At 42.3% G+C, this 25,430-nt stretch overlaps 4 protein-coding genes and 1 pseudogene across 4 annotated transcripts in view; 3 read left to right on the top strand and 2 right to left on the bottom strand.

Moving 5' to 3' along the window:
* aox5 (aldehyde oxidase 5) overlaps positions 1 to 23,714 on the bottom strand; it is a 50,020-nt gene extending 26,306 nt beyond the window's left edge. The window contains exons 1-17 of the mRNA XM_056256626.1: positions 23,567 to 23,714; positions 22,752 to 22,809; positions 22,531 to 22,627; positions 22,224 to 22,332; positions 21,998 to 22,124; positions 21,854 to 21,915; positions 21,634 to 21,714; positions 21,402 to 21,482; positions 21,173 to 21,314; positions 20,873 to 20,965; positions 20,631 to 20,782; positions 20,452 to 20,545; positions 20,188 to 20,297; positions 19,810 to 19,994; positions 19,470 to 19,632; positions 19,308 to 19,397; positions 19,051 to 19,220 (exon numbers count right to left, since the gene is read on the bottom strand). Coding sequence (XP_056112601.1) covers positions 19,051 to 19,220; positions 19,308 to 19,397; positions 19,470 to 19,632; positions 19,810 to 19,994; positions 20,188 to 20,297; positions 20,452 to 20,545; positions 20,631 to 20,782; positions 20,873 to 20,965; positions 21,173 to 21,314; positions 21,402 to 21,482; positions 21,634 to 21,714; positions 21,854 to 21,915; positions 21,998 to 22,124; positions 22,224 to 22,332; positions 22,531 to 22,627; positions 22,752 to 22,809; positions 23,567 to 23,689 — 1,937 coding nt within the window. The 5' untranslated portion in view covers positions 23,690 to 23,714. The remainder of the gene's footprint in view (positions 1 to 19,050; positions 19,221 to 19,307; positions 19,398 to 19,469; positions 19,633 to 19,809; positions 19,995 to 20,187; positions 20,298 to 20,451; positions 20,546 to 20,630; positions 20,783 to 20,872; positions 20,966 to 21,172; positions 21,315 to 21,401; positions 21,483 to 21,633; positions 21,715 to 21,853; positions 21,916 to 21,997; positions 22,125 to 22,223; positions 22,333 to 22,530; positions 22,628 to 22,751; positions 22,810 to 23,566) is intronic.
* On the top strand, positions 6,178 to 7,686 carry LOC130089348 (hatching enzyme 1.2-like). Its single transcript, XM_056256640.1, has 5 exons — positions 6,178 to 6,421; positions 6,504 to 6,582; positions 6,691 to 6,831; positions 6,912 to 7,029; positions 7,114 to 7,686. The coding sequence occupies exons 1-5, from the start codon at positions 6,353 to 6,355 to the stop codon at positions 7,502 to 7,504; spliced, it is 798 nt and encodes a 265-aa protein (XP_056112615.1). The 5' UTR covers positions 6,178 to 6,352; the 3' UTR covers positions 7,505 to 7,686.
* On the top strand, positions 9,272 to 10,778 carry LOC130089346 (hatching enzyme 1.2-like). The gene is made up of 5 exons (XM_056256638.1): positions 9,272 to 9,648; positions 9,731 to 9,809; positions 9,918 to 10,058; positions 10,139 to 10,256; positions 10,341 to 10,778. The coding sequence occupies exons 1-5, from the start codon at positions 9,580 to 9,582 to the stop codon at positions 10,729 to 10,731; spliced, it is 798 nt and encodes a 265-aa protein (XP_056112613.1). The 5' UTR covers positions 9,272 to 9,579; the 3' UTR covers positions 10,732 to 10,778.
* LOC130089337 (hatching enzyme 1.2-like) lies at positions 17,269 to 18,919 on the top strand. The gene is made up of 5 exons (XM_056256629.1): positions 17,269 to 17,650; positions 17,740 to 17,818; positions 17,938 to 18,078; positions 18,160 to 18,277; positions 18,396 to 18,919. The coding sequence occupies exons 1-5, from the start codon at positions 17,582 to 17,584 to the stop codon at positions 18,790 to 18,792; spliced, it is 804 nt and encodes a 267-aa protein (XP_056112604.1). The 5' UTR covers positions 17,269 to 17,581; the 3' UTR covers positions 18,793 to 18,919.
* Positions 23,715 to 23,999: 285 nt separating the features above from the next.
* On the bottom strand, positions 24,000 to 25,410 carry LOC130089380 (hatching enzyme 1.2-like; annotated as a pseudogene).
* Positions 25,411 to 25,430: the final 20 nt, after the last annotated feature.

Genomic DNA, 25,430 nt, shown 5'->3' with positions numbered 1-25,430 from the left:
TGCGGGAAAGATCCATCTTTGCTGAGATATTGAAGCCAAAAAATTATTTCATAATTTTGTATCCATACACAACGCAGTTCCTCTGCGGCAGACCTAGAGCGGGCTAGCTAGCAGCTCATTGGTTCGCTCAGAGAGAACTGCTTAAGCCTATGGGAGAGCGGGGCTGAACCCGCTTCCAATGAGAGGCGCCCGCGCGCTCATTGCGTCATGACCCGCCAGAATGGGCGTGGCCATGGTGTATATAAGGCGCTCTCCCAGGCTTATATGTTGATTTATTTCAGCGTGAAGCGAAACGCTAGTAGCGCAAGCACGGCCGGGAACGCAATACTCGTTCCCTCTTCTAGAGAGAACCGAGGTTACGTTAGGTAACCGATTCGTTCTCTTACGAGAGGTTCTCTCGTATTGCGTAAGCTAGCTTACGCTGCGGGAACACCTGGCCAACGCCGTGCGCGCTACGAATCCACTCATGAAAAACCCAGGGATATACCGGGGGAATTTCTTAACGTGGAGTGAATGTACAAAGAGGCCGCAGAGCGGGCTCATGAAGTGTACACATAAGCATGTATGGGGCCAGCAGAGCGGGCACATGAAGTGTATAAGCATTACAGGAGAGCACAAGGGGCGAACCGGTTGTGAGGGACCTCCAGAAAAGCAGCTTCTTAGAGAGCTGTTCGTCAGACAGCTAGTAATTTTGCCTGCAAGGCGGGAACTTCCAAGTTATAAAACCTGACAAAAGTGGACGGGGAGGCCCATCCCGCGGCCACACAAATGTCATGAATGGAAATTCCACAGGACCATGCCCACGATGAGGCCATGCCTCTAGTGGAGTGCGCCCTGATGCCCAGAGGGCAGGGCAGGCATTTAGATGCGTAAGCAGAGGCGATAGCGTCCACTATCCATCTAGACAGTGTCTGTTTTGAGGCGGCCAGACCCTTGGTGCGCCCCCCAAACGACACGAAAAGCTGCTCAGCGCGTCTGAACGCGGCAGCGCGCGTAGTGTACAATCTCAGAGCCCGCACCGGACAAAGGAGATTGGCATCGCGCTCACTATCGGATGAAGGCAGAGCCGATAGGGAGATAATCTGAGCCCTGAACGGGGTACCAATCGCCTTCGGGACATAGCCATGCCTAGGTTTGAGAATGACAATCGAATCATTCGGTCCAAACTCAAGACACGCGGCGCTGGATGAGAGCGCGTGAAGATCCCCAACGCGTTTAACTGAGGACAGAGCCGTCAGGAAAACGGTTTTGAGCGAGAGGTATTTCAGATCCACAGACTCGAGCGGTTCGAACGGGGGTGCTTTCATAGCTTCAAGGACTATAGAAAGATCCCAAACCGGAACCGACGGGGGCCGCGGAGGGTTCATCCTCTTAGCTCCCCTGAGGAAGCGGATGACTAACTCGTCTTTGCCCAATGACTGAGCGCGTCGGGGTTCCGCGAACGCCGCGACGGCTGCCACATAAACCTTGAGAGTGGAGGGGGACCTGCCCTTGTTCAGCATCTCTTGAAGGAAAACAAGCAAAGACGGCACCACGCACGACCGTGGGTCCAGCTGTTTGTCGGTGCACCATTTTGAGAACACAGACCATTTAGACGCATAGAGCCTTCTCGTGGAAGGTGCTCTAGCCTGTATGATAGTGTTTCTTACTCCCTCTGGCAAATCAACGAATAGTCGTTGATCACCCATGCATGCAGCGCCCAGCGCTGTGGATGGGGGTGCCAGATCGTGCCGCGAGCTTGAGAGAGGAGATCTGCTCTGACTGGGATGGGCCACGGGGCTGTCTGTGACAGCTGCGTGAGCTCCGGAACCCAATTCTGACTCTCCCAACGCGGGGCTATGAGGAGCACCGAGTGGCGTGTGTCCCTGATCCTCTGAATTACCTGTGGTAACAGAGCGATCGGAGGGAATGCATAGAGCGGGCGGCGAGGCCATTCCTGGGCTAGCGCGTCCTCGCTCTTCGAGAAATATATTGGACAGTGAGCGTTCTCTTCTGACGCGAAGAGGTCTACTTCTGCTCTGCCGAATAGTCGCCACAGTAACTGGACCGTCTGTGAGTTCAGGGACCATTCTCCTGTGGAGATGAGGTTCCTGGATAGTATGTCTGGACCGTCGTTCAGATGGCCCGGCACGTGCGTCGCTCTGAGCGAGAGCAGGCGGCTCTGAGACCAAACTAGAATGCGGTGCGTCAGTCGACAGAGATTTCTGGATCTGACACCGCCCTGACGGTTGAGATAGGAGACCACGGCCATATTGTCCGAACGGATCAGGACGTGGTGTCCCTGGATGCGCGGGAGAAAGTGCGAGAGCGCGTTCTCGACCGCCAGCATTTCCAGACAGTTTATATGTAATGGGCTTTCCTGAATCGACCAGTGGCCGAAGGCCGGTGAGCCCTCGCAGACTGCACCCCAACCCGTGTTGGATGCATCTGTCGAGATGACTTTTCGGCAGGAAAAGGTCCCCATCGTGACGCCTAGACGAAACCATTCTGCTACTGTCCATGGCTGCAGCGCCGTGAGACACGTTTGCGTAACCCTGATCAGCTGGCGACCCGTGTTCCACGCGCGGTGGGGTACACGGCTGTTCAACCAGAACTGAAGCGGGCGCATGTGCAGAAGGCCCAGCTGAAGTACAGCGGAGGCTGAGGCCATGTAACCCAGCATCCTCTGAAAAGTTTTCAGAGGCCTGCGGGTGCCCATCTGGAACGAGGCGGCTAGACGCTGAACACTGCGCGCGCGCTGTGTAGACAGGCGAGCCGTCATCGTGACCGAGTCCAAATCTATTCCTAGGAAGGAAATCGATTGACTGGGATGAAGGGAGCTCTTTGTCCAGTTGACAGAGAGGCCCAGCGTTTCCAAATGGTCGAGGAGAACTGCGCGGTGCGACAGAAGCTCCGTCTGTGATTGGGCCAAAATCAGCCAGTCGTCCAGATAATTCAGAATGCGCAGCCCCTGGCTTCGCAGGGGGGCGAGCGCCGTATCCATGCACTTCGTGAATGTACGGGGCGCCAGAGATAAGCCGAACGGGAGAACGGCGTATTGATAAACAAGACCCTCGAAGGCGAAACGTAAGAATGGCCTGTGACGGGGATTTATCTGGATCTGAAAATAGGCGTCTTTCAGGTCTAGAGATATGAACCAGTCCCCTTGGCGCACCTGCGCGAGGAGTTTCCTGGTAGTGAGCATCTTGAACGGTCTCTTCATGAGCGCTTTGTTCAAAGACCTGAGATCTAAGATCGGTCTGAGGCCGCCGTCTTTCTTGGGAACCAGAAAATAACGGCCGTAAAACCCCGACTCGGTCATAGATGGCGGGACTCTCTCTATCGCGCCCTTTTGCAACAGCGTCGCAATTTCTGAGCGGAGCGTGCCGGCGGCCAGCGGGCTGACAGAAGATTCGAGCTGCGCGCGCGCACGAGGCGGGCGGCGGCGAAACTGTAGCAGGTAGCCGTTCTTTATAATGCTTAACACCCACGGGGAAATGCCTGGAATGGCTTCCCACGCTTTGGAGCATGCGGCTAGTGGCCGAATGGCTGTATTGCCCTGATTGCTGCACATAGCGGGCTGGACACAGTGTGTGGGCGCGCTTTGAATGTGTGTGGCAACGGGATTTGCACTCAGAGAGGAGTCTATGGGCCGTGACACAGAGCGAGCAGAGAGGGGACACGTGCACGAGCTCGTGGGCGTGTTTATGTTCTCTGATATTAGAGCGGGCTGTGCCCGTTTCATGTGATGGGGCTCTGATAGAGACACGGGATATGTTATGCTTGTGTGTATGGGTGAACACATGATTGTGGGCACATTTTCTACACAACTGGCAAAATTTCTCTTTTTGAGATTTCTCTGGGTAGCCGTAAAAACGGCTTTTTGTCGCTCGCAAGCGGGCTGGGACACCGGCTTGTTTGTGGCGGTCAACACTACAGCAGTCGGCGAAATAACGGGGACTGGCAGAGGGCGAAGCTTTGACGGCGGTCCGGCCGCGGCGGGAGAGCACCGTCGTTTTCTTGACATTGTTAGGCAGACTTCTGATGATCAGGCTTCAGCGTGATCTTAGGTCGCGGGCCACGGGGGGGCGGCGGTCTGCGGCGGCTGTCAGAGCGAGAGCGAGGGCGGCCGCTCTGACTGCGCTGAGTTGTTTGAGTCTGCGGAGGGGGGCGCTGTGATGGGGCTCTGGCGGAGGGCTCGTGAGAGCGGCCCGCTGAAGAGCTAGCGCGGCGGGGTAGAAACAAGTTCATCGCCTGAGAAGCTTTCTGTACTTCAGAAAAGCGATCGACGATTCCCGTGACGGCAGATCCAAACAGGCCCGTCGGGGAGAGGGGCGCGTTGAGAAACGCGGCGCGCTCAGAATCTCCCATGTCGGCGAGCGTGAGCCATAAGTGTCTCTCAGCAACACAAAGGCTGGCCATGCATTTCCCCAGAGCTTGTGCGGCGGCTTTAGTGGCGCGAAGGGCGAGATCCGTAGCACTTCTCAAATCCGTGACGGCGGGGGGGGTTTTTCTACCGCCTTCGGCCCATTCACGGAGAATATCGCTCTGTAACACTTGGAGGACAGACATAGAGTGAAGCGCAGCGGCGGCCTGACCGGCGGCGGCGTAAGCGCGAGCATGAAAGCTCGAGGTCGCTCTGCAAGCCTTCGAAGGAAGCGTTGTCAGCTCTGCGTGAAGTTCAGGCAGGAATGGAGCGGCCCGGGTGCACGCGGGGGTCGAGCGCCGATGAAAAAAGCTACCGTCCATTCGGTTCGGGGCCTGCTCGGGTGGAGGAGACCACTCGAGACCGAGGCGTTCGACGGCCTGTGAGAGGAGGCGCATCAGCTCCTCTTCTATCCCGGCGCGGGTCCCCGTCGACTCTCTCGCGGATCCGAGAGATGACCAGTCTTCACTGTCAGAAGCGAGCAGTGAACAGGAGTCCTTCTCCTCCGCGGCGTCATCGGAAACAACAGAGCGGCCACTCGGCGGCAACTGAATGTCCGGCAGGGGCGGGGAGGGAGAGCGGGAAGCGGGAGGCGGCGGCGGCGGCCCGCATGTTTCCGCTGGGGGCTCCGGCGGCCTTTGAGAGCGGCGTTTCTTTTTACGCGGCGAGAGAATAGGCGGCGCGGGAGCGGTTTTCACTGCCAGAAGTCGTGCCCGCAGGGACGATAACGGCAGGCTTTCACAGAGGTCGCATCCTCCATCAGCGAGGGCGAGTTCTGCATGCTCGAGTCCCAAGCAGAGAGCGCAGATGACATGGCGGTCTCCGTCCTCGAGACGAGCGCGGCAAGAGCCGCAGGAAAAACGAGACATCTTTAAAAAGACGCCTCTCATTGGAAGCGGGTTCAGCCCCGCTCTCCCATAGGCTTAAGCAGTTCTCTCTGAGCGAACCAATGAGCTGCTAGCTAGCCCGCTCTAGGTCTGCCGCAGAGGAACTGCGTTGTGTATGGATACAAAATTATGAAATAATTTTTTGGCTTCAATATCTCAGCAAAGATGAATCTTTCCCGCAGCGTAAGCTAGCTTACGCAATACGAGAGAACCTCTCGTAAGAGAACTGATTATAACATCTGGACTACAAAATAAAATACATAAGTTCTGTAAAAATCGAATTAGAAACTTTTTTGATCAAAACTTTAAACCTCAAAGAGTTGAAATGTGGCTTTTCTTCAACTAGTAATGGTGTACAGTTTAATGTTTAAAATGCAGTAGCATTGTCATGCGTAGTTAAACGATTAAAATTACTTTACTAATCAGCGAGGTGGTTTTGTCATTGTTTGAAATCATTTTGCTTTTCAGTAACAAAACAATTATATCAATTAAGAAGCGGTGTAGTGCAATGAAATACTATATTACTACATTTCTCCTGAAAATATTTTAGCAATTCTCAGTAACAGTCCTTTTCTCCCTGTTAAATCAGATGCTTTCAGTTTAGCTATAAGCAAAAATGTTTCTATTAAATAACTAGTTGTCCATCTTGCTAATATATTTGGGGTCGTTTACTAATCTCTATAGTGAATTCAGATGTTCTCACAAATAAGGATTCATTTGTAATCTACATACAGAGCGCATTTAAGGTATTGTGGACCATCCCTGTACACCACTGTCTTAGGGCACGTGGTAAAGTCCAAAAGCTACAGCATGTCCATTTTAGTGAATTAGTTAAACAAACTGAGGTATATTTTATGATTGTGTAAAGTTTTGGACCTACAGGCGAGGTCAGAGTTTCCTCCCTGTAGGTACACATTTTAGACTCTGGACACGAAGACCCTACCCATAATCCTCCAGTAGACCCACCTACTCAGGTGAATATAAAGTCCAGACAGAACAGCTCATAGGCATCAAATCTCAGCACAGGAGCATCCTGAACATCTCCACACACTGAGGCAACATGGACACAAGAGCCTCCCTCTCCATTCTGCTGCTGCTTTTTGGCGTCACCCAGGCGTCTCCACTCATGGTAAGGTCCTTTCTAGTCTCTCCCTTAAACGATTAACAGTCCTCAAATGATTTGTTTTAAACATCTCTGTTTCTACCACCAGGAGCAGATGTTTGATGGTGTGTTTGTATCAGAGCCGGAACCTGTGGACATCACTACAAGGATTTTAGAAACCAACAATGGTGAAGCATCTTGTAGATAAAGCCAGCAATGGGTCACATTTCTAAAAAGTGATCGGGATTTATGAATATATTGCAGTATTTCATCAATATATTTGTCTTTAAAAACAGGATCTTCTGAAGTCTTGCTTGAAGGAGATCTGGTGTTTCCCAAAACCAGAAACGCTCTCTACTGCCTCAAAAACAACTGTTTCTGGAAGAAAAACTCTAACAACATAGTGGAGATCCCTTACATAGTGAGCAGTGAATTCTGTACGTGAATCTCCTTCATTCATTGAACATATCTACGATTCATTAAGATGCTGTTTTAAACCTGTGGACCCTTTTTGCAGCCAATTTTGACAAATCAGTGATTGCGAACGCCATGTCGGTCTTTCACGCCAAAACCTGCATCCGCTTTGTGGCCAAATCATCTCAGACCGACTACATCAGTATTGAGAACAAAGATGGGTGAGAACACTATACCAACAAGAAGCATTTAACAGACCTTTAACAGATCAATTTTTAACCCCTTTATTTCCTCTCTCCTCTCAGGTGCTTCTCTGCTCTAGGTAGAACTGGTGGCAAACAGGTGGTCTCCCTCAAAAGGGACGGCTGTATGTACAATGGCATCGTACAACATGAGCTCAATCATGCCCTGGGATTCTACCACGAGCAAACCAGGAGCGATCGTGACCAGTATGTGAAAATCAACTTTGAGAACATCTCTCCTGATATGGCCTACAACTTCGAGAAACAGAACACCAACAACCAAAACACTCCATACGACTACAGCTCCATCATGCACTATGGAAGAACTGCCTTCTCCACTCGGCCCTGGCTGGAAACCATCACACCCATTCCTGATGAGACTGTGGAAATCGGACAGAGGCAGGGATTGTCAAAAATTGACGTTCTGAGGATCAAGAAGCTGTATGGATGCTGAAGATGAGGCTTGCACACATAATTGAATATAGTTCATGTCTGTAGATGAATAATTTAATGAGATTATATTTCTGTCTTTTAATGGTGTTGGATTTCTGAAATGTGTGATTGTGTTGGGTTGGGAAAAATAAAGCTACACTGCAAGACAAACTCATACTTTATTTGTGATTCAATGTCAAGTTTGAGGAAAGTGCTTGATTATAGTATTAAAGGTGTCATAGTATTAAAGGTGTCATAGTATTAAGCTTCTCCTGCAGCCTAATTAAAGACACCTGGTTTAACCTTAGGAGGACTGGGTACAGTATATAATTTATACATTTCAACTAAATATCTTTTTTTTTTTTTTTTTTTGGCAAAATGCTATAATGTAGATTTTGAGAGATTTTTGAGATTTAGTTCTGGTGTAATCATATGTTATTCACAGCTGAAAAGGGAGTTTTCCCGTTTTATACCTCAGTTTTAAAGACCTTTATTGACCCAAGACCCTCTTCTGGAGTCAGTCGCTCTTGCATCCTCTAGTAAAATAAATTCAACTTTCCAAGTTGGCAAAGATTGAGAAAGTCCAGAGCAGACATATCTGATCACCTGAAGCATAAAATCAGCCAAAGATGCAGTTCTAGATATGTTCAGAAGTTCTGGTGAAAATAAGGGCTGCGTTCACAATAGACTTTGGTTCCAGAAAATTGTCGGGGAGCATTCTACAAGCCAGAGCCAGAATGCTGGAAAATTCGGCACTCATACAAGACCCAATAATACTGGGATAAATCATGGAAAATATCAGTGTGAAAAGAGCCAGAGCCGATTCTGTGTCGGGTGTGTGTTGCAGTGATGATCTTAGTTTTTGTGGAACTATTTGACTGGAGGAAGAACAGTTAAAAAATTGCATATTGACAAAGATACAAGAAAATAACAATCGCTACAAACAAGAGTGATATCAAGATCAGGTATCTACTTACCAATGGAGGAGACAAATGAACAAGCTGCTTAATGACACCATAAACAATTGTATTGTTTGCTGGGAGGATAACAAAATAAGAGCGGGACTTTTGAACACATACGTTACAGGTCCGATGGGAACGCTCTGGCCTTGTAGATGAACAAAATCACACTATGCAAGAGCAGTTACCAGAAAATATACCCCTCCCCCGCCTGGAATCTGTACGTAAGTGAGATTCAGAACTTCTTGTCTCTGATGTTAAAATCAAAATAAAATTTGAGCATTTTTTCTGCTGTATTGCAAAAACTGATTATAACATCTGGACTACAAAATAAAATACATAAGTTCTGTAAAAATCGAATTAGAAACTTTTTTGATCAAAACTTTAAACCTCAAAGAGTTGAAATGTGGCTTTTCTTCAACTAGTAATGGTGTACAGTTTAATGTTTAAAATGCAGTAGCATTGTCATGCGTAGTTAAACGATTAAACTACTTTACTAATCAGCGAGGTGGTTTTGTCATTGTTTGAAATCATTTTGCTTTTCAGTAACAAAACAATTATATCAATTAAGAAGCGGTGTAGTGCAATGAAATACTATATTACTACATTTCTCCTGAAAATATTTTAGCAATTCTCAGTAACAGTCCTTTTCTCCCTGTTAAATCAGATGCTTTCAGTTTAGCTATAAGCAAAAATGTTTCTATTAAATAACTAGTTGTCCATCTTGCTAATATATTTGGGGTCGTTTACTAATCTCTATAGTGAATTCAGATGTTCTCACAAATCAGGATTCATTTGTAATCTACATACAGAGCGCATTTAAGGTATTGTGGACCATCCCTGTACACCACTGTCTTAGGGCACGTGGTAAAGTCCAAAAGCTACAGCATGTCAATTTTAGTGAATTAGTTAAACAAACTGAGGTATATTTTATGATTGTGTAAAGTTTTGGACCAACAGGCGAGGTCAGAGTTTCCTCCCTGTAGGTACACATTTTAGACTCTGGACACGAAGACCCTACCCATAATCCTCCAGTAGACCCACCTACTCAGGTGAATATAAAGTCCAGACAGAACAGCTCATAGGCATCAAATCTCAGCACAGGAGCATCCTGAACATCTCCACACACTGAGGCAACATGGACACAAGAGCCTCCCTCTCCATTCTGCTGCTGCTTTTTGGCGTCACCCAGGCGTCTCCACTCATGGTAAGGTCCTTTCTAGTCTCTCCCTTAAACGATTAACAGTCCTCAAATGATTTGTTTTAAACATCTCTGTTTCTACCACCAGGAGCAGATGTTTGATGGTGTGTTTGTATCAGAGCCGGAACCTGTGGACATCACTACAAGGATTTTAGAAACCAACAATGGTGAAGCATCTTGTAGATAAAGCCAGCAATGGGTCACATTTCTAAAAAGTGATCGGGATTTATGAATATATTGCAGTATTTCATCAATATATTTGTCTTTAAAAACAGGATCTTCTGAAGTCTTGCTTGAAGGAGATCTGGTGTTTCCCAAAACCAGAAACGCTCTCTACTGCCTCAAAAACAACTGTTTCTGGAAGAAAAACTCTAACAACATAGTGGAGATCCCTTACATAGTGAGCAGTGAATTCTGTACATGAATCTCCTTCATTCATTGAACATATCTACGATTCATTTAGATGCTGTTTTAAACCTGTGGACCCTTTTTGCAGCCAATTTTGACAAATCAGTGATTGCGAACGCCATGTCGGTCTTTCACGCCAAAACCTGCATCCGCTTTGTGGCCAAATCATCTCAGACCGACTACATCAGTATTGAGAACAAAGATGGGTGAGAACACTATACCAACAAGAAGCATTTAACAGACCTTTAACAGATCAATTTTTAACCCCTTTATTTCCTTTCTCCTCTCAGGTGCTTCTCTGCTCTAGGTAGAACTGGTGGCAAACAGGTGGTCTCCCTCAAAAGGGACGGCTGTATGTACAATGGCATCGTACAACATGAGCTCAATCATGCCCTGGGATTCTACCACGAGCAAACCAGGAGCGATCGTGACCAGTATGTGAAAATCAACTTTGAGAACATCTCTCCTGATATGGCCTACAACTTCGAGAAACAGAACACCAACAACCAAAACACTCCATACGACTACAGCTCCATCATGCACTATGGAAGAACTGCCTTCTCCACTCGGCCCTGGCTGGAAACCATCACTCCCATTCCTGATGAGACTGTGGAAATCGGACAGAGGCAGGGATTGTCAAAAATTGACGTTCTGAGGATCAAGAAGCTGTATGGATGCTGAAGATGAGGCTTGCATACATAATTGAATATAGTTCATGTGTCTGTAGATTAATAATTTAATGAGATTATGTTTCTGTCTTTTAATGGTGTTGGATTTCTGAAATGTGTGATTGTGTTGGGTTGGGAAAAATAAAGCTACACTGCAAGACAAACTCATACTTTATTTGTGATTCAATGTCAAGTTTGAGGAAAGTGCTTGATTATAGTATTAAAGGTGTCATAGTATTAAAGGTGTCATAGTATTAAGCTTCTCCTGCAGCCTAATTAAAGACACCTGGTTTAACCTTAGGAGGACTGGGTACAGTATATAATTTATACATTTCAACTAAATATCTTTTTTTTTTTTTTTTGGCAAAATGCTATAATGTAGATTTTGAGAGATTTTTGAGATTTAGTTCTGGTGTAATCATATGTTATTCACAGCTGAAAAGGGAGTTTTCCCGTTTTATACCTCAGTTTTAAAGACCTTTATTGACCCAAGACCCTCTTCTGGAGTCAGTCGCTCTTGCATCCTCTAGTAAAATAAATTCAACTTTCCAAGTTGGCAAAGATTGAGAAAGTCCAGAGCAGACATACATTTGATCACCTGAAGCATAAAATCAGCCAAAGATGCAGTTCTAGATATGTTCAGAAGTTCTGGTGAAAATAAGGGCTGCGTTCACAATAGACTTTGGTTCCAGAAAATTGTTGGGGAGCATTCTACAAGCCAGAGCCAGAATGCTGGAAAATTCGGCACTCATACAAGACCCTAGTAATAATACTGGGATAAATCATGGAAAATATCAGTGTGAAAAGAGCCAGAGCCGATTCTGTGTCGGGTGTGTGTTGCAGTGATGATCTTAGTTTTTGTGGAACTATTTGACTGGAGGAAGAACCGTTAAAAAATTGCATATTGACAAAGATACAAGAAAATAACAATCGCTACAAACAAGAGTGATATCAAGATCAGGTATCTACTTCCTACCAATGGAGGAGACAAATGAACAAGCTGCTTAATGACACCATAAACAATTTTATTGTTTGCTGGGAGGATAACAAAATAAGAGCGGGACTTTTGAACACATACGTTACAGGTCCGATGGGAACGCTCTGGCCTTGTAGATGAACAAAATCACACTATGCAAGAGCAGTTACCAGAAAATATACCCCTCCCCCGCCTGGAATCTCTACGTAAATGAGATTCAGAACTTCTTGTCTCTGATGTTAAAATCAAAATAAAATTTGAGCATTTTTTCTGCTGTATTGCAAAAACTGATTATAACATCTGGACTACAAAATAAAATACATAAGTTCTGTAAAAATCGAATTAGAAACTTTTTTGATCAAAACTTTAAACCTCAAAGAGTTGAAATGTGGCTTTTCTTTAACTAGTAATGGTGTACAGTTTAATGTTTAAAATGCAGTAGCATTGTCATGCGTAGTTAAACGATTAAACTACTTTACTAATCAGCGAGGTGGTTTTGTCATCGTTTGAAATCATTTTGCTTTTCAGTAACAAAACAATTATATCAATTAAGAAGCGGTGTAGTGCAATGAAATACTATATTACTACATTTCTCCTGAAAATATTTTAGCAATTCTCAGTAACAGTCCTTTTCTCCCTGTTAAATCAGATGCTTTCAGTTTAGCTATAAGCTAAAATGTTTCTGTTAAATAACTAGTTGTCCATCTTGCTAATATATTTGGGGTCGTTTACTAATCTCTATAGTGAATTCAGATGTTCTCACAAATAAGGATTCATTTGTAATCTACATACAGAGCGCATTTAAGGTATTGTGGACCATCCCTGTACACCACTGTCTTAGGGCACGTGGTAAAGTCCAAAAGCTACAGCATGTCCATTTTAGTGAATTAGTTAAACAAACTGAGGTATATTTTATGATTGTTTAAAGTTTTGGACCTACAGGCGAGGTCAGAGTTTCCTCCCTGTAGGTACACATTTTAGACTCTGGACACTAATGGCGCTTTTCCACTACACAGTACCAGCTCGCCTTGGCTCGGCTCGACTCGACTCGACTCGCCTTTGTTTGGTTTTCCACTGTGTAAAAGTTGTACCTGTACCTGCTTTCGGGTACTTTTTTTCGTACCACCTCCGGCGAGGTTCTAAGCGAGCTGAGGCGAGCTAAGCCGATACTAAAATGTGACGTGAAGACAATGCCGACTGCTCATTGGTCACAGAGAATCTGCGTCATCATTGCACGCGCCAGATGGAGTATCCAGAATAACCCCGCCATTTTTAAATAGTTTGGCCAGAGATAGTTACTAAACTTACTACTATTATTATGGCAACTCGGAAGAATACGCCGTGGTCAAACGAGGAGGTGCAGACATTCCTTTGTTTAGTTGCCGAAGAGAGGATCCAGCGAGAGCTTGATGGGGCAACGAGGAACGAAATGCGTCGCTATGACGACCGGGTACTATTTGTGGCGGTACTTTCTGCAATGGAAAACGGAGCGAAAAGCGAGCCGAGTCGAGGCGAGCCAAGGCGAGTCGAGTCGAGCTGGTACTGGTAATGGAAAAGCGCCATAAGACCCTACCCATAATCCTCCAGTAGACCCACCTACTCAGGTGAATATAAAGTCCAGACAGAACAGCTCATAGGCATCAAATCTCAGCACAGGAGCATCCTGAACATCTCCACACACTGAGGCAACATGGACACAAGAGCCTCCCTCTCCATTCTGCTGCTGCTTTTTGGCGTCACCCAGGCGTCTCCACTCATGGTAAGGTCCTTTCTAGTCTCTCCCTTAAACGATTAACAGTCCTCAAATGATTTGTTTTAAACATCTCTGTTTCTACCACCAGGAGCAGATGTTTGATGGTGTGTTTGTATCAGAGCCGGAACCTGTGGACATCACTACAAGGATTTTAGAAACCAACAATGGTGAAGCATCTTGTAGATAAAGCCAGCAATGGGTCACATTTCTAAAAAGTGATCGGGATTTATGAATATATTGCAGTATTTCATCAATATATTTGTCTTTAAAAACAGGATCTTCTGAAGTCTTGCTTGAAGGAGATCTGGTGTTTCCCAAAACCAGAAACGCTCTCTACTGCCTCAAAAACAACTGTTTCTGGAAGAAAAACTCTAACAACATAGTGGAGATCCCTTACATAGTGAGCAGTGAATTCTGTACGTGAATCTCCTTCATTCATTGAACATATCTACGATTCATTTAGATGCTATTTTAAACCTGTGGACCCTTTTTGCAGCCAATTTTGACAAATCAGTGATTGCGAACGCCATGTCGGTCTTTCACGCCAAAACCTGCATCCGCTTTGTGGCCAAATCATCTCAGACCGACTACATCAGTATTGAGAACAAAGATGGGTGAGAACAATATACCAACAAGAAGCATTTAACAGACCTTTAACAGATCAATTTTTAACCCCTTTATTTCCTCTCTCCTCTCAGGTGCTTCTCTGCTCTAGGTAGAACTGGTGGCAAACAGGTGGTCTCCCTCAAAAGGGACGGCTGTATGTACAATGGCATTGTACAACATGAGCTCAATCATGCCCTGGGATTCTACCACGAGCAAACCAGGAGCGATCGTGACCAGTATGTGAAAATCAACTTTGAGAACATCTCTCCTGATATGGCCTACAACTTCGAGAAACAGAACACCAACAACCAAAACACTCCATACGACTCCATACTTTTGGGTGCGTTGCCATATGGCAACATTGTGCGACAATGGAACAGTCTGATGCGTTTTCTCCCAAAATGACATGAAATTCATAGATGATTACAGAACTGTCTTTTAGAAATTAAATTGTTTTTATTATTTAAAATGTTTTCAAGAGCTTTGTGTACAAAATATGAAACTAATTTTCAAAGTATTATTTCAACAACATTTACAAAACATCTGACGCAAACTCATAAGAACTGTTCAAGTGAAACTACTCGATGTGAAACGCCTTAAAGCAGTTGTTCTCTTCGTTAAAGGTGGGGTATGTGATTTTCTTTTTTGACAATTTTTTCAAAATCACTTGAAATCCTATTCCTAACCCACTTACTCTGAGTTAGAATCACTGAAAAAATTTAATCATCTGTGGAACGGGCAGGACTCGAAAAACTCCAGCCAATCATTTCCAAGACCACCTAGAATCATTGGATAGTAAGTGCGTCAATCAAACGGTCATACCATACCCCCTTCCCCTATGGCCCTCTTCGAATGGGTGGAGTGGGTGGAGTCAGGGCCAGCATTGGAGGAAAGAAGGTAGGACCTTTTGAGTTGTGTATTTTCAAAATCTGCCGGCCGTTTTGCAAATCACATACCCCACCTTTAAGGCAGAGGTGCACCTTGCACTTAGAGCAAACCCCTCTGACGATGCCCTTGCAGCCAGGATTCTTGCACCTTCCTTTTGGTAAACCCATCTCTGGCCAGTGATCAAAGCGGTCAAGACGGATATATATATATTTTACTTTTATACTTTACTTTACTTTATAAATATATACAAATATATATAAATATATGAGTAGAATACAACCATCCAACTATATCAGTGCATCCATACATTGTCATTCATACAAAGCTACTCTGCATTAGCATGGGCAAAATATTGTTCCATTACCGCACAATGTTGCCATATGGCAACATACCTATTTTATTAAATAAAAAGGTAATATAAGTATCAAAAGAATGCGACAATGATTGAAAAAAAGATTAGAACTAACCCCAGATGCTTGATGTATTTTTTTATTCCGAAGAAATATGAAAAAAATGAGAAAAATCTTCACATATACACGAGCACTTTTTCAGGAGCTGGAGTAATCAAAAGTGTGTGAAAAGAATGACGTTGCAAGGGTGTGTGTAGTGTCGTGATGTCATCAAAGCATATCATTGGTTACCACCAGGTTCTATCATGAATTTAAGATTAATCAGAGCTCATATTTATTTTCAAATTTCAAGAAATGTCCAAAGAAAAGGTATGTTGCCATTATGGCAACACCGTGCAGTAGAGGGTTATTTGTGATTCAATGTCAAGTTTAAGAAAGTGCTTGATTGTAGCATTAAAGGTGTCATTAAGCTTCTCCTGCAACATAATTAAAGACACCTGGTTTTACCCTTGGAGAACTGGAGGACTGGGCACAGTTTATGATTCATACATTTCAACATGTTATCTTTTTTTGGAAAAATGCTATAATGTAGATTTTGAAAGATTTTTGAGATTTAGTTCTGGTGTAATCATATGCTTACAGCTGAGAAGACAGGTTTCCTGTCTGATACCTCAATTATAAAGACCTTAATTGTGCCAAGACCCTCTTCTGGAGGCAGTCGCTTATTCAGATGGGATTAGTTTTACATGGAGAGGTGGGGTAAAGTAATTATTACCGGAGTTTCTTAGTTATTTTAGTCCCGTCCGAATATGCCATCTCATCTCAGTAATTATTACGTACAATTACGGCAACTTTTACCTTCTGTAAAAAGGCCCAGTAAAATTACCTCAGGTAATGCAAATCCCCTGCGAATAGACAAGCTGTAAATAAGTATATAAATATTGCGTTATTTCCTGTTTAAAAATAGTTTCCCGTGTTTTTTCGAGTATGGAGGCTCTTAAAGAAGCATTCAGTTGCATTCTAGGTGGTGGAACAAGTCTGTGGCAAACCTCAAGTGTTTTCCGCATATACCATTCAGATTAAAAACAAGGTTGAAAGCCCTTGTTAGAGCTCAAAACAATATATATATATATATATATATATATATATATATATATATATATATATATATACGTATATATATATATATATGCTTGTGCGTCAGATAATCTAACGTTCCCGTTAATGAATAATGGAATGAGGTGATGGTCTTTGTCTTTTAATTGTGTTGAATTTCTGTAATGTGTGGCTGAGTAGGGAAAAAATCAAGATAATAAAAATTCTGAATAAACAGTCAAATGTGGATGTTTTTTAAAATAAAATAATTTCTTAAACTATCAAAAGATACCATTTTTCTCAGCCTTTCCTAAGTCCCTTACCATAGTTTGGATACAATGACACATGTTAGGCTGAAAAAGTGTACGTTAATTGACAAAACAAAGGCAAAGCTTATGACAGACGCACATTTAAGCTCCACGGAAGAACAAATCCTCACCTACTCTTGGTCAACACCCAAATTCTGTTATTTTGTCACAAACAAGTGCAACTGCATTCCACTAAATCAGATATATTTTTATTTTAACGGTATTATGTAGTTTTTAAAATATAAATCTTGGAGTGGCCTGACTTTGTCACTCTCTGCACGTACTGATGAGCAAGACACGGTCTCTAGACTTAAAATTCCCATCATACTCATGCATATTTCAGCTTGTAGGTGGCTTGCAGGTATAAATAGGAAAGTAGTGATTGTTACTATTTTGCAAAAGTAACTTTACCAAGAATTGAGCTGTACTCCTTGCCTGGAAAAGACATTAAAGTGGTTAGGACTAAAGGAATATTGGGTACAGTTGGTCCTGTGAAATAAAATGCACTTAAATAAATTGTAAAGAAGATTCTAAATCATGATGAGCTTGACTATGACCTCTACTGACACAAATTATTTTGTTGTAGATCTGTCTTAAGAAACCATTTAAAGTGTTTGGGACACTCCCTGTATAATGGAGTTTTGGGGTTCTTAATACAATCCAATAATTGGATTTGTTTATTTCAGTGGATTAGCAAAACAATCTGTAAATTATCTGGTTGTGCAATGTTTTGGATTAACAGATGAGTTAGTTACCTCCCTTTGGACACTAAGGCTTAATCCCTGGTTGACCCACCTACACAGGTGAATATAAAGTTTAGGTTCAACAGCTTGCAGACACCAAATGTCAGTCCAGGAGCATCCTAAACATCTCTACGCATAGACAACATGGACCCAAGAGCCTCCCTCTCTATTCTGCTGATTCTCTTTGGCATCTCCCAGACGTCTCCTGTCAGGGTAAGACTTTTCCTAGTCTCTCAATGCACTCAGATGATGAACTTTCCTAACAAGAGTAATATTTAAATTTCTTTTTTTTTCATAATCAGAAGCCTGACCATCACAATGGGTTCTCACCCATACCTGGAAATGTGGACATCACAACAAAGATTTTGGAGTCCAACAATGGTCAGGCATCTTGTAGATTCCTGTTAAGCCAACAATGGGTTTCATAAAATTGTGAAATATATATAAAATGTGAATTCTCATACTGAGAAATTTAATTAAAAAACATTCTTTAAATACAGCATCATCTGAACACCTGATTGAAGGAGATATGGTGTTTCCCAAAACCAAAAATGCTCTCTACTGCTACAGCAACAACTGTTTCTGGAAGAAAAACTCTAGCAACCTAGTGGAGGTCCCTTATATAATGAGCAGTGAATACTGTAAGTAAATCATCTTCATTCATTTAGCATATATATGTGTGTAAATCGTATTTAAAAACCTGTGGTACTTTTTCTTTGCAGCCTCTACTGACATCTCTGTTATTCAGAATGCCATGTCCACCTTTCACAACAAAACCTGCATCCGCTTCGTGCTCAGATCATCTCAGACCGACTACATCAGTATTGAGAACAAAGATGGGTGAGGATACTCATACAATACAAATGTAAAACATTTAACTGACCTTAGCAGAAACTCTTTTACAATGAATGAGATTTTTAACACAGATTGATAATATAAAATTCTCTTTTTCTCTCAGGTGCTACTCTTATCTTGGTAGAATTGGTGGCAAACAGGTGGTCTCCCTCAAAAGAACTGGTTGTGTGTATCGTGGCATCATACAACATGAGCTCAATCATGCTCTGGGCTTCTACCACGAGCAAAACAGGAGCGATCGTGATAAGTATGTCCGAATCAACTGGGAGTACATCCCTACCGATAAGGCCTCCAACTTCCAACTGCAGAACACTAACAATCAAAACACCACATATGACTACGGCTCCATCATGCATTATGGAAGTACGGCCTTCACTAACCAGACCGGGAAGGAAACCATCATTCCCATTCCTGATGCGACGGTGAAAATCGGACAGAGGCAGGATATGTCTAACATCGACATCCTGAGGATCAACAAGCTATATGGATGTGCTGTTTGATCATTTATTATGTTTTATCCATACACAGATAAAAAATGTAATGAGGTGATGGTCTTTGTCTTTTGATGGTTTTAAATTGTCAAAATGTTTGATCTTATACGGGAAAATAAAGCTAATTATGAGGTGATATTTTGTCTTGTGGTGGTGTTCAATTTCTGAAATGTGTGATTGTGTCAGAAAAAAATTTTAAATTAATCTAACTGATCGAAATTTTGTTTTTAAATTTATTATTTCATAAATTAATTTCCTTCCACTTACATGATCTTTGCATGAGCCCTGGTGCTGGTTACCATGGAAGCGAAGAGTTCTCCTTTAACAGATGGGATGTCATCATAATACACAGCTTCTCCTGTAGCCTGTTGAAGGGCGGCCTGGTGAACATTGGGGCGTCCCACTGGGTCGCTAGAAGACTGAGTCTCTGGTACAAGCTGTAATTGAATTGTAATGTAATGAGAATGTTTTTGTTATCAGACAGACCTGATATGAAAACTCAAGCTTGACTCGGGTCTGCTCACCTGAAAAGAGTGGTTTCCTTGTGGTACCTCATTTTTGAAGGGTTTTAGAGCACTGAGATACTCTAATGGCAAATCATTCACAGAAACCTCCTTTAGGGAAAAAAATAAGCATGAATTAAGTAAATCATCCCACTTTTAAACTAATAATTAGCGTCATCATACCCTTTGTTGGAGTTCCAGCAGCACTTGCATGTAAAACTTAAAAAAGAAGCTGAGTACTAGAGCCTTGCGATACTCCTCCCGTCCACCAGGGGCAGTAGGGGGCATGGAGATTTCTTCTTCTAAGAGCTGTGTTCCCTTTACCAGAAGTTTCTCATCCCATTTTCTGCCAAACAAAAAACAATGTTTATTGACTGGAATGTTTACAATGCAGCTAAGATGTCAGATTTTGCTATGTTGGCTTTTCTTTTCAGCCAATGTATTTGTCAATACAGTGGATAGTCTGTTCTTACATATACAAGATTTACGGATACAAATTATGTAGGCCTTGTGATAGCTGTACCTTCCCATCAGCTCTTTACAGGTATGTCTGGCTTTTACCAGAGTGGGCCCCACACCTCCATAAAAAATATCCAGATGCTCCACCACATTTGAGTCATGACTGAACGATACCCTCATGCCAGCATTCACTATGGAGAAGGCGAACTCTCTGCGCTGTGCCTGGCGAAATGTTGAAACAAACTCCCACTGAAAAACACAGGGATTAGTATTTAGCTTTTCAAAATGGCAAGTGAATTCATAGCATATTTGTTGTTTTAAAAAATGAGAATAGATGGAAAAGCAAAGACTAAAAGTCTTTTAAGGGCCAAGTCTATTTGTTGAAGCTTGACATAGTTTTGTAATATTAAGTAGGCTTAGCTTCCTCCATTTTGAAGTATACCGGTGTCGAGTGGGAAATATCAATAGCCAGCAGAACCTCATCTGGTCGTAGAGCTGTTTTACCAAAGTCTGTGAAAAACTCCTCACTTAGACAAATCTCTCGAGTACCATCTATATTTAAGAACAAAGGAACAAAAATGTAATTCTTATTTTTAAAAATGAATAGTTACTTTCCATGTTTAATATATTGGCAACTGAGAACAAATGTATTTTTTTTTTATATATTTCCACATTTACAAATACAGTCCAAATACACTGACATTACCTTTGGAAACAATGTGTAGCGTACACTCCGCTGCTGCGAGAATGCTGCTCAGGTCATATTTGGGGTTGGCGCTCAGGATATTTCCACCGATGGTCTTGAAATTCCAACATAAACAAAACTGTAACATGTAGACAACTGTTCTTCTTAATTCCTCGTGGTGATTTGTTTATGTTACTCACAGCCATGTTGCGTATTTGTTGGCTGGCCAAGCACTGTAGAGTCTGAACAAGGGCCTGGTAAACCCTGCTCTTTTCTGGGCCGAGTTCCTCAATTCCACGCAGGAGGACGTCCTTCAAAACAGACAAACTGCATCCTGCCCCTACAGTTATGCCTACAAAAAGTGTTGTTGAATTTACTTTGGGCTTTAATATTCACTAAATAACCATATGTAATGGTGATGCTTTGTTTGAATTTGATTTACTATTGTTTTGCCATTTGATAGCACGAAGTTCTGGAATGCTTCCACCATAGATCACCAAAGGATTGACGGTTCCCTTCAGATTCATCTTCGGCCCTGTGAGAGAACAAAATCAGATGGATGGATGGATGGATGCATGGATGGATGGATGGATAGATGGATAGATAGATAGATAGATAGATAGATAGATAGATAGATAGATAGATAGATAGATAGATAGATAGATAGATAGATAGATAGATAGATAGATAGATAGATAGATAGATAGATAGATAGATAGATAAACTTCCTCTTGAAACCAACCTATGGTTGTGTTCCCAACCAACAGAAGTGCGTTGGGGTATTCAGTTTTCAATCTAATTAAATCTTTCAGATCTGCTGGGGAAATCCACCTGACCTTTTCGCCCTGAAAACAAAGTTGTTCTGCTTTTTTCTTTCCCATAATCTGATAGAAAGAAAGGATATAACAAAAATAAGTGGCCTGAAATATCCATGTTCTTATTAGCTACAAGAACACAAACGGTTTGCTTACCAGTAACTCTGGGGGAAAGATCAGATCCTGAGTTGGGTCGAGGGGTAAGACATCATCCAAGCTGAAAAGATTTCCAGATATCTACCAAAAATACCAGTAGTAGAAGATTTTAATTTTGTGTACTACTCTTCTAAAAAGTAACGGGTGTTCTGTTGTGCTGTTCCACTAATAAAAAGTCACATTTAATTTGTATATGCAATTGTAAGAATTTCTGTTTCTCATATTGTCTTACATCAGATTCATTGTTGTGGGAATTGCTGCTTTCCATGCAACATTTCCCATTTCCGTCACCATTTTGGCAACATATTGGAGTCTGGAAACATATGGATCACATTATGAGCACATGTTAGTTTTCTTCAGTCAAAGTCAATAGTTTTACAAATTGTTACATGTACTGATTGTCACTTCTTTGTTGAAATTTTTATGTTGTATTAAAAGTTCAAAGCCATTACATCACAGAATGTTTTGAATCCATCAATTATCGGTCGATATCCAGTGCAACGACACAGGTTCCCTTAAAAGAGAGAAAACGCAATGTTTTTAAACGTGTTTAAATTCTTGGTTTTCAAAATTTTGAGTATACGTATTTTTGTTACCTCCCAGTGTCTCTCGAATGTCCTCCATGTTGGGATGTGGGTTGTTTCTAAGTAATGTGTACATGGACATCACCATCCCAGGAGTACAGAACCCACACTGAGACCCATGAGCCTTTGCTATACGCTCCTGAAAAAAAAAAAAAAATGTCTACATGGTTCTGGACAACCTATTCAAAGAACCTACTTTGAACGTTGATATGTTTGTCTCTTAGGTAGAATCAGGTACCTGAACAGGATGTAGTTTAGTCTTAGTACTTCCAATGCCCTCGACGGTCACCACCGCCGCACCGTACAGAGCACAAATCGGTTGCAGACACGCGTTTACCGACCAGTGTCTGAAGAACGGATTAAGGATTATGAAACTATCAAATTTATTGAATTTTTTATTTTTAAAAACGTCATGGTTTAAATAAAGTTGTACGTTCTTGCTAATTGAAACATTGATTTAGTCAAAAGCTGCAAACAAACATTCCTTTCGTTTGTTTCATATAAAGGTTTTATACCGCTAGTTTTGATATATGAGTAAAAGATACAGCACAGTGTCCTGAATAGAGTCATATCTGGACAGCATCACAGTACAGGCTCCACATCCTCCTCCACCACAGCCATACTTTGTGCCCGTCAGACCCACTGGACACAAAAACATCATACAAGCAAATGCAGGCTTGGTGAGTATAAAATATTTAATATATATCCTTGGCTAAGTATCTACACCATTATTTGGAGAATGTTTGTCATATTGCAATTACCATACCCTTCCGTCGTAGGTAAGCCAATAACATCTCTTCTGGATCAGCATTCTTCTCTACTATCTTTACATAAAAATAGCAAAAACATGTAATGACTGTATGCCATTGCTCAAATATCTTCAATTGATAACTATAAGCCATACACAGTTTGGTATGTGTCATGTCATGTGACAGGATTGGATTTCTGAGCCTATCACACACACACACCAATGAATTAATATCACCACTAATTTTATGTTACTTGTTTTGAGTTGAATTCTGAGAGAAATGTGGAAACATTAGAATAGATGAACGTCAATCATAGTTATAGTTAGAAAGTGTATGTGTGAGAAGGGCAAACACATGATGAACTGACTGTGTGCAGCGTAGAAAATCATTTTCATGGCATCATACATAAGAGGAATAAAGATTTCTTTTTGGGCTGCTGGCTGACTGTCATGTGCCACGATTCAGACATGCACGTTTAGTCACGCAATTTTCTGCTGGTTATATGTTCAAGTTTGGTTATGTACTTTGAATATGAGAAGACTAAACATAAAAATGTTAATATTCATCACAGTAATAATACCAGCAGAATCACATCTTTCCTTTTTTTGAGATAGTACTTCACAGCTTGTGACAACTTGTGACAGCAACTTGAAATTAAAAACACTTTTATTTATGAACTAACACAATATAAAAGCCATATATTAACAATATTACGAGCCAAAAACTATTAAGAAAATGAAAAGTCCTCCATATTTTGTACAAGTTAAATACATGTGCCTTACATTTTCAAATCTGTAAACATTTAAAATCAGTATTTGTAATTGAATCGTACCTTCTTGCCATTAACGTAGAAGACAAGCTCGCTGTTCACAGATAGAGATGACATGATGAGTTGAGAAGGATATGTGATATGAAGATGAGTTGTCACCGGAGATGCTCCTGGTTTACTGACCATCAGTTGAATGAGCGACTGACTGACTGAGATCACATGTTAAAGGCTTTGCCCTGCCTTTCATGGTTAAATTCAGGAATGCGTGAAGAAGACATGCATGCAGTGGGTTTTCCTCCATTTTTATATCTTTCTTTATTGCTTTGGAAATTCTTTTATTCGTTCAAAAAGAAGAAACATTATTAGAGAACAAAAACTATTAGATGCAAAGAGTTCACAAAAAGGTTGACATTTGTTAAATGTTTAATTCAACTTCTCCTTCACACATTTCAGAAAGTAAACGCCATTAGAAAGTAAAGACCATCACCGCATCACACTATCTATACAGACACGTGAACTGTTTTAAGTAATGTGTATCAGTTTCATCTTCAGTATCTATAAAGCTATTGATCCTCAGGATGTCGATGTTGGACAATCCCTGCCTCTCCGATTTCCACAGTCTCATCAGGAATGGGAGTGATGGTTTCCAGCCAGGGCCGAGTGGAGAAGGCAGTTCTTCCATAGTGCATGATGGAGCTGTAGTCGTATGGAGTGTTTTGGTTGTTGGTGTTCTGTTTCTCGAAGTTGTAGGCCATATCAGGAGAGATGTTCTCAAAGTTGATTTTCACATACTGGTCACGATCGCTCCTGGTTTGCTCGTGGTAGAATCCCAGGGCATGATTGAGCTCATGTTGTACGATGCCATTGTACATACAGCCGTCCCTTTTGAGGGAGACCACCTGTTTGCCACCAGTTCTACCTAGAGGAGAGAAGCACCTGAGAGGAGAGAGGAAATAAAGGGGTTAAATATTGATCTGTTAAAGGTCTTTTAAATGTTTCTTGTTGGTATATGATTGTTCTCACCCATTTTTGTTGTCAATGACAATGTAGGCCTATAGTCGGTCTGAGATGATCTGGCCACAAAGCAGATGCAGGTTTTGGCTGATCTATTGTGGCCTTATTGTTAGAGAGTCAGACTTGTAACTTGAATGTTGTGGGTTCGATTCTCAATACTTGCAGAAACAACCGAGGTACCCTTGAGCAGGGCACCTAACCACAATCGGTCCCTGGGCACCGCAGTGAATGGCTGCCCACTGCTCTGGGTGTGTGTGTCCAGTCCACGGTTTACATTGTGTGTGTCCTCCTAATGTGTGTGCACTAACTTGGATGGGTTAAATGCAGAAGACAAATTCTGAGTATGGTTTGCCATACTTGGCCTTCACGTCACGTCACTTCACTTCACTTACTCGGCTAATTATCAAAGGAATAAATGGACATGAAACTCTTTTTTGATTTAGGTAGGCTATATAGGCTAGGCCTACTATGTAGCCTACCCAAAGTATTGGTGTGAAAATCTTTCATATTTAGCTTAAAATATAAAATATACATTTCAAGAAAATTACAATAATACAGAAATATGCAAATCAAAGCTTAGCGTGCTGACCCAATTGAACTGAATGCTTTTTATGGTTTACCCTTGGCGATAAAGAAAAAAAATAATCCCACCCCTCATTACAATGGTATGACCCGCATCTGGCTTACAAATCACTGTCAGCTGGGAGGGGGTATGTTTTTATGAACTTTCACATATATAGTAAGGCGAGTATATTTTTCACTCTAAGAACATTTTTTAATAATATGCACTTTTAATAATTGACTAAACAATAGTTAATAACGTCTAACTAGCATTATTGTATCAATAAACACCTCTCTAACCCCTCGCACTCCCCTGTAATGGACGGGTCCATTGTCCCCCCCCCTCCGTTCT

Source organism: Rhinichthys klamathensis, unplaced genomic scaffold, assembly GCF_029890125.1.
Source record: "Rhinichthys klamathensis goyatoka isolate OS25496 unplaced genomic scaffold, OSU_Roscu_1.1 h1tg000127l_1, whole genome shotgun sequence".
NCBI lineage: Eukaryota > Metazoa > Chordata > Actinopteri > Cypriniformes > Leuciscidae > Rhinichthys > Rhinichthys klamathensis.
This window is presented reverse-complemented; position numbering and strand designations above follow the sequence as displayed.

What these genes read in the sequence shown, in the direction of transcription:
- LOC130089348 (XM_056256640.1), top strand. Translation starts at nt 6,353, where the DNA reads ATGGACACAAGAGCCTCCCTCTCCATTCTGCTGCTGCTTTTTGGCGTC. An exon ending in GATTTTAGAAACCAACAATG is followed by an intron (nt 6,583 to 6,690) that starts GTGAAGCATCTT and finishes CTTTAAAAACAG; the next exon opens with GATCTTCTGAAGTCTTGCTT. An exon ending in AGTATTGAGAACAAAGATGG is followed by an intron (nt 7,030 to 7,113) that starts GTGAGAACACTA and finishes CTCTCCTCTCAG; the next exon opens with GTGCTTCTCTGCTCTAGGTA.
- LOC130089337 (XM_056256629.1), top strand. Translation starts at nt 17,582, where the DNA reads ATGGACCCAAGAGCCTCCCTCTCTATTCTGCTGATTCTCTTTGGCATC. An exon ending in GATTTTGGAGTCCAACAATG is followed by an intron (nt 17,819 to 17,937) that starts GTCAGGCATCTT and finishes CTTTAAATACAG; the next exon opens with CATCATCTGAACACCTGATT. An exon ending in AGTATTGAGAACAAAGATGG is followed by an intron (nt 18,278 to 18,395) that starts GTGAGGATACTC and finishes TTTTTCTCTCAG; the next exon opens with GTGCTACTCTTATCTTGGTA.
- LOC130089346 (XM_056256638.1), top strand. Translation starts at nt 9,580, where the DNA reads ATGGACACAAGAGCCTCCCTCTCCATTCTGCTGCTGCTTTTTGGCGTC. An exon ending in CCCAGGCGTCTCCACTCATG is followed by an intron (nt 9,649 to 9,730) that starts GTAAGGTCCTTT and finishes TTCTACCACCAG; the next exon opens with GAGCAGATGTTTGATGGTGT. An exon ending in CATAGTGAGCAGTGAATTCT is followed by an intron (nt 10,059 to 10,138) that starts GTACATGAATCT and finishes CCCTTTTTGCAG; the next exon opens with CCAATTTTGACAAATCAGTG.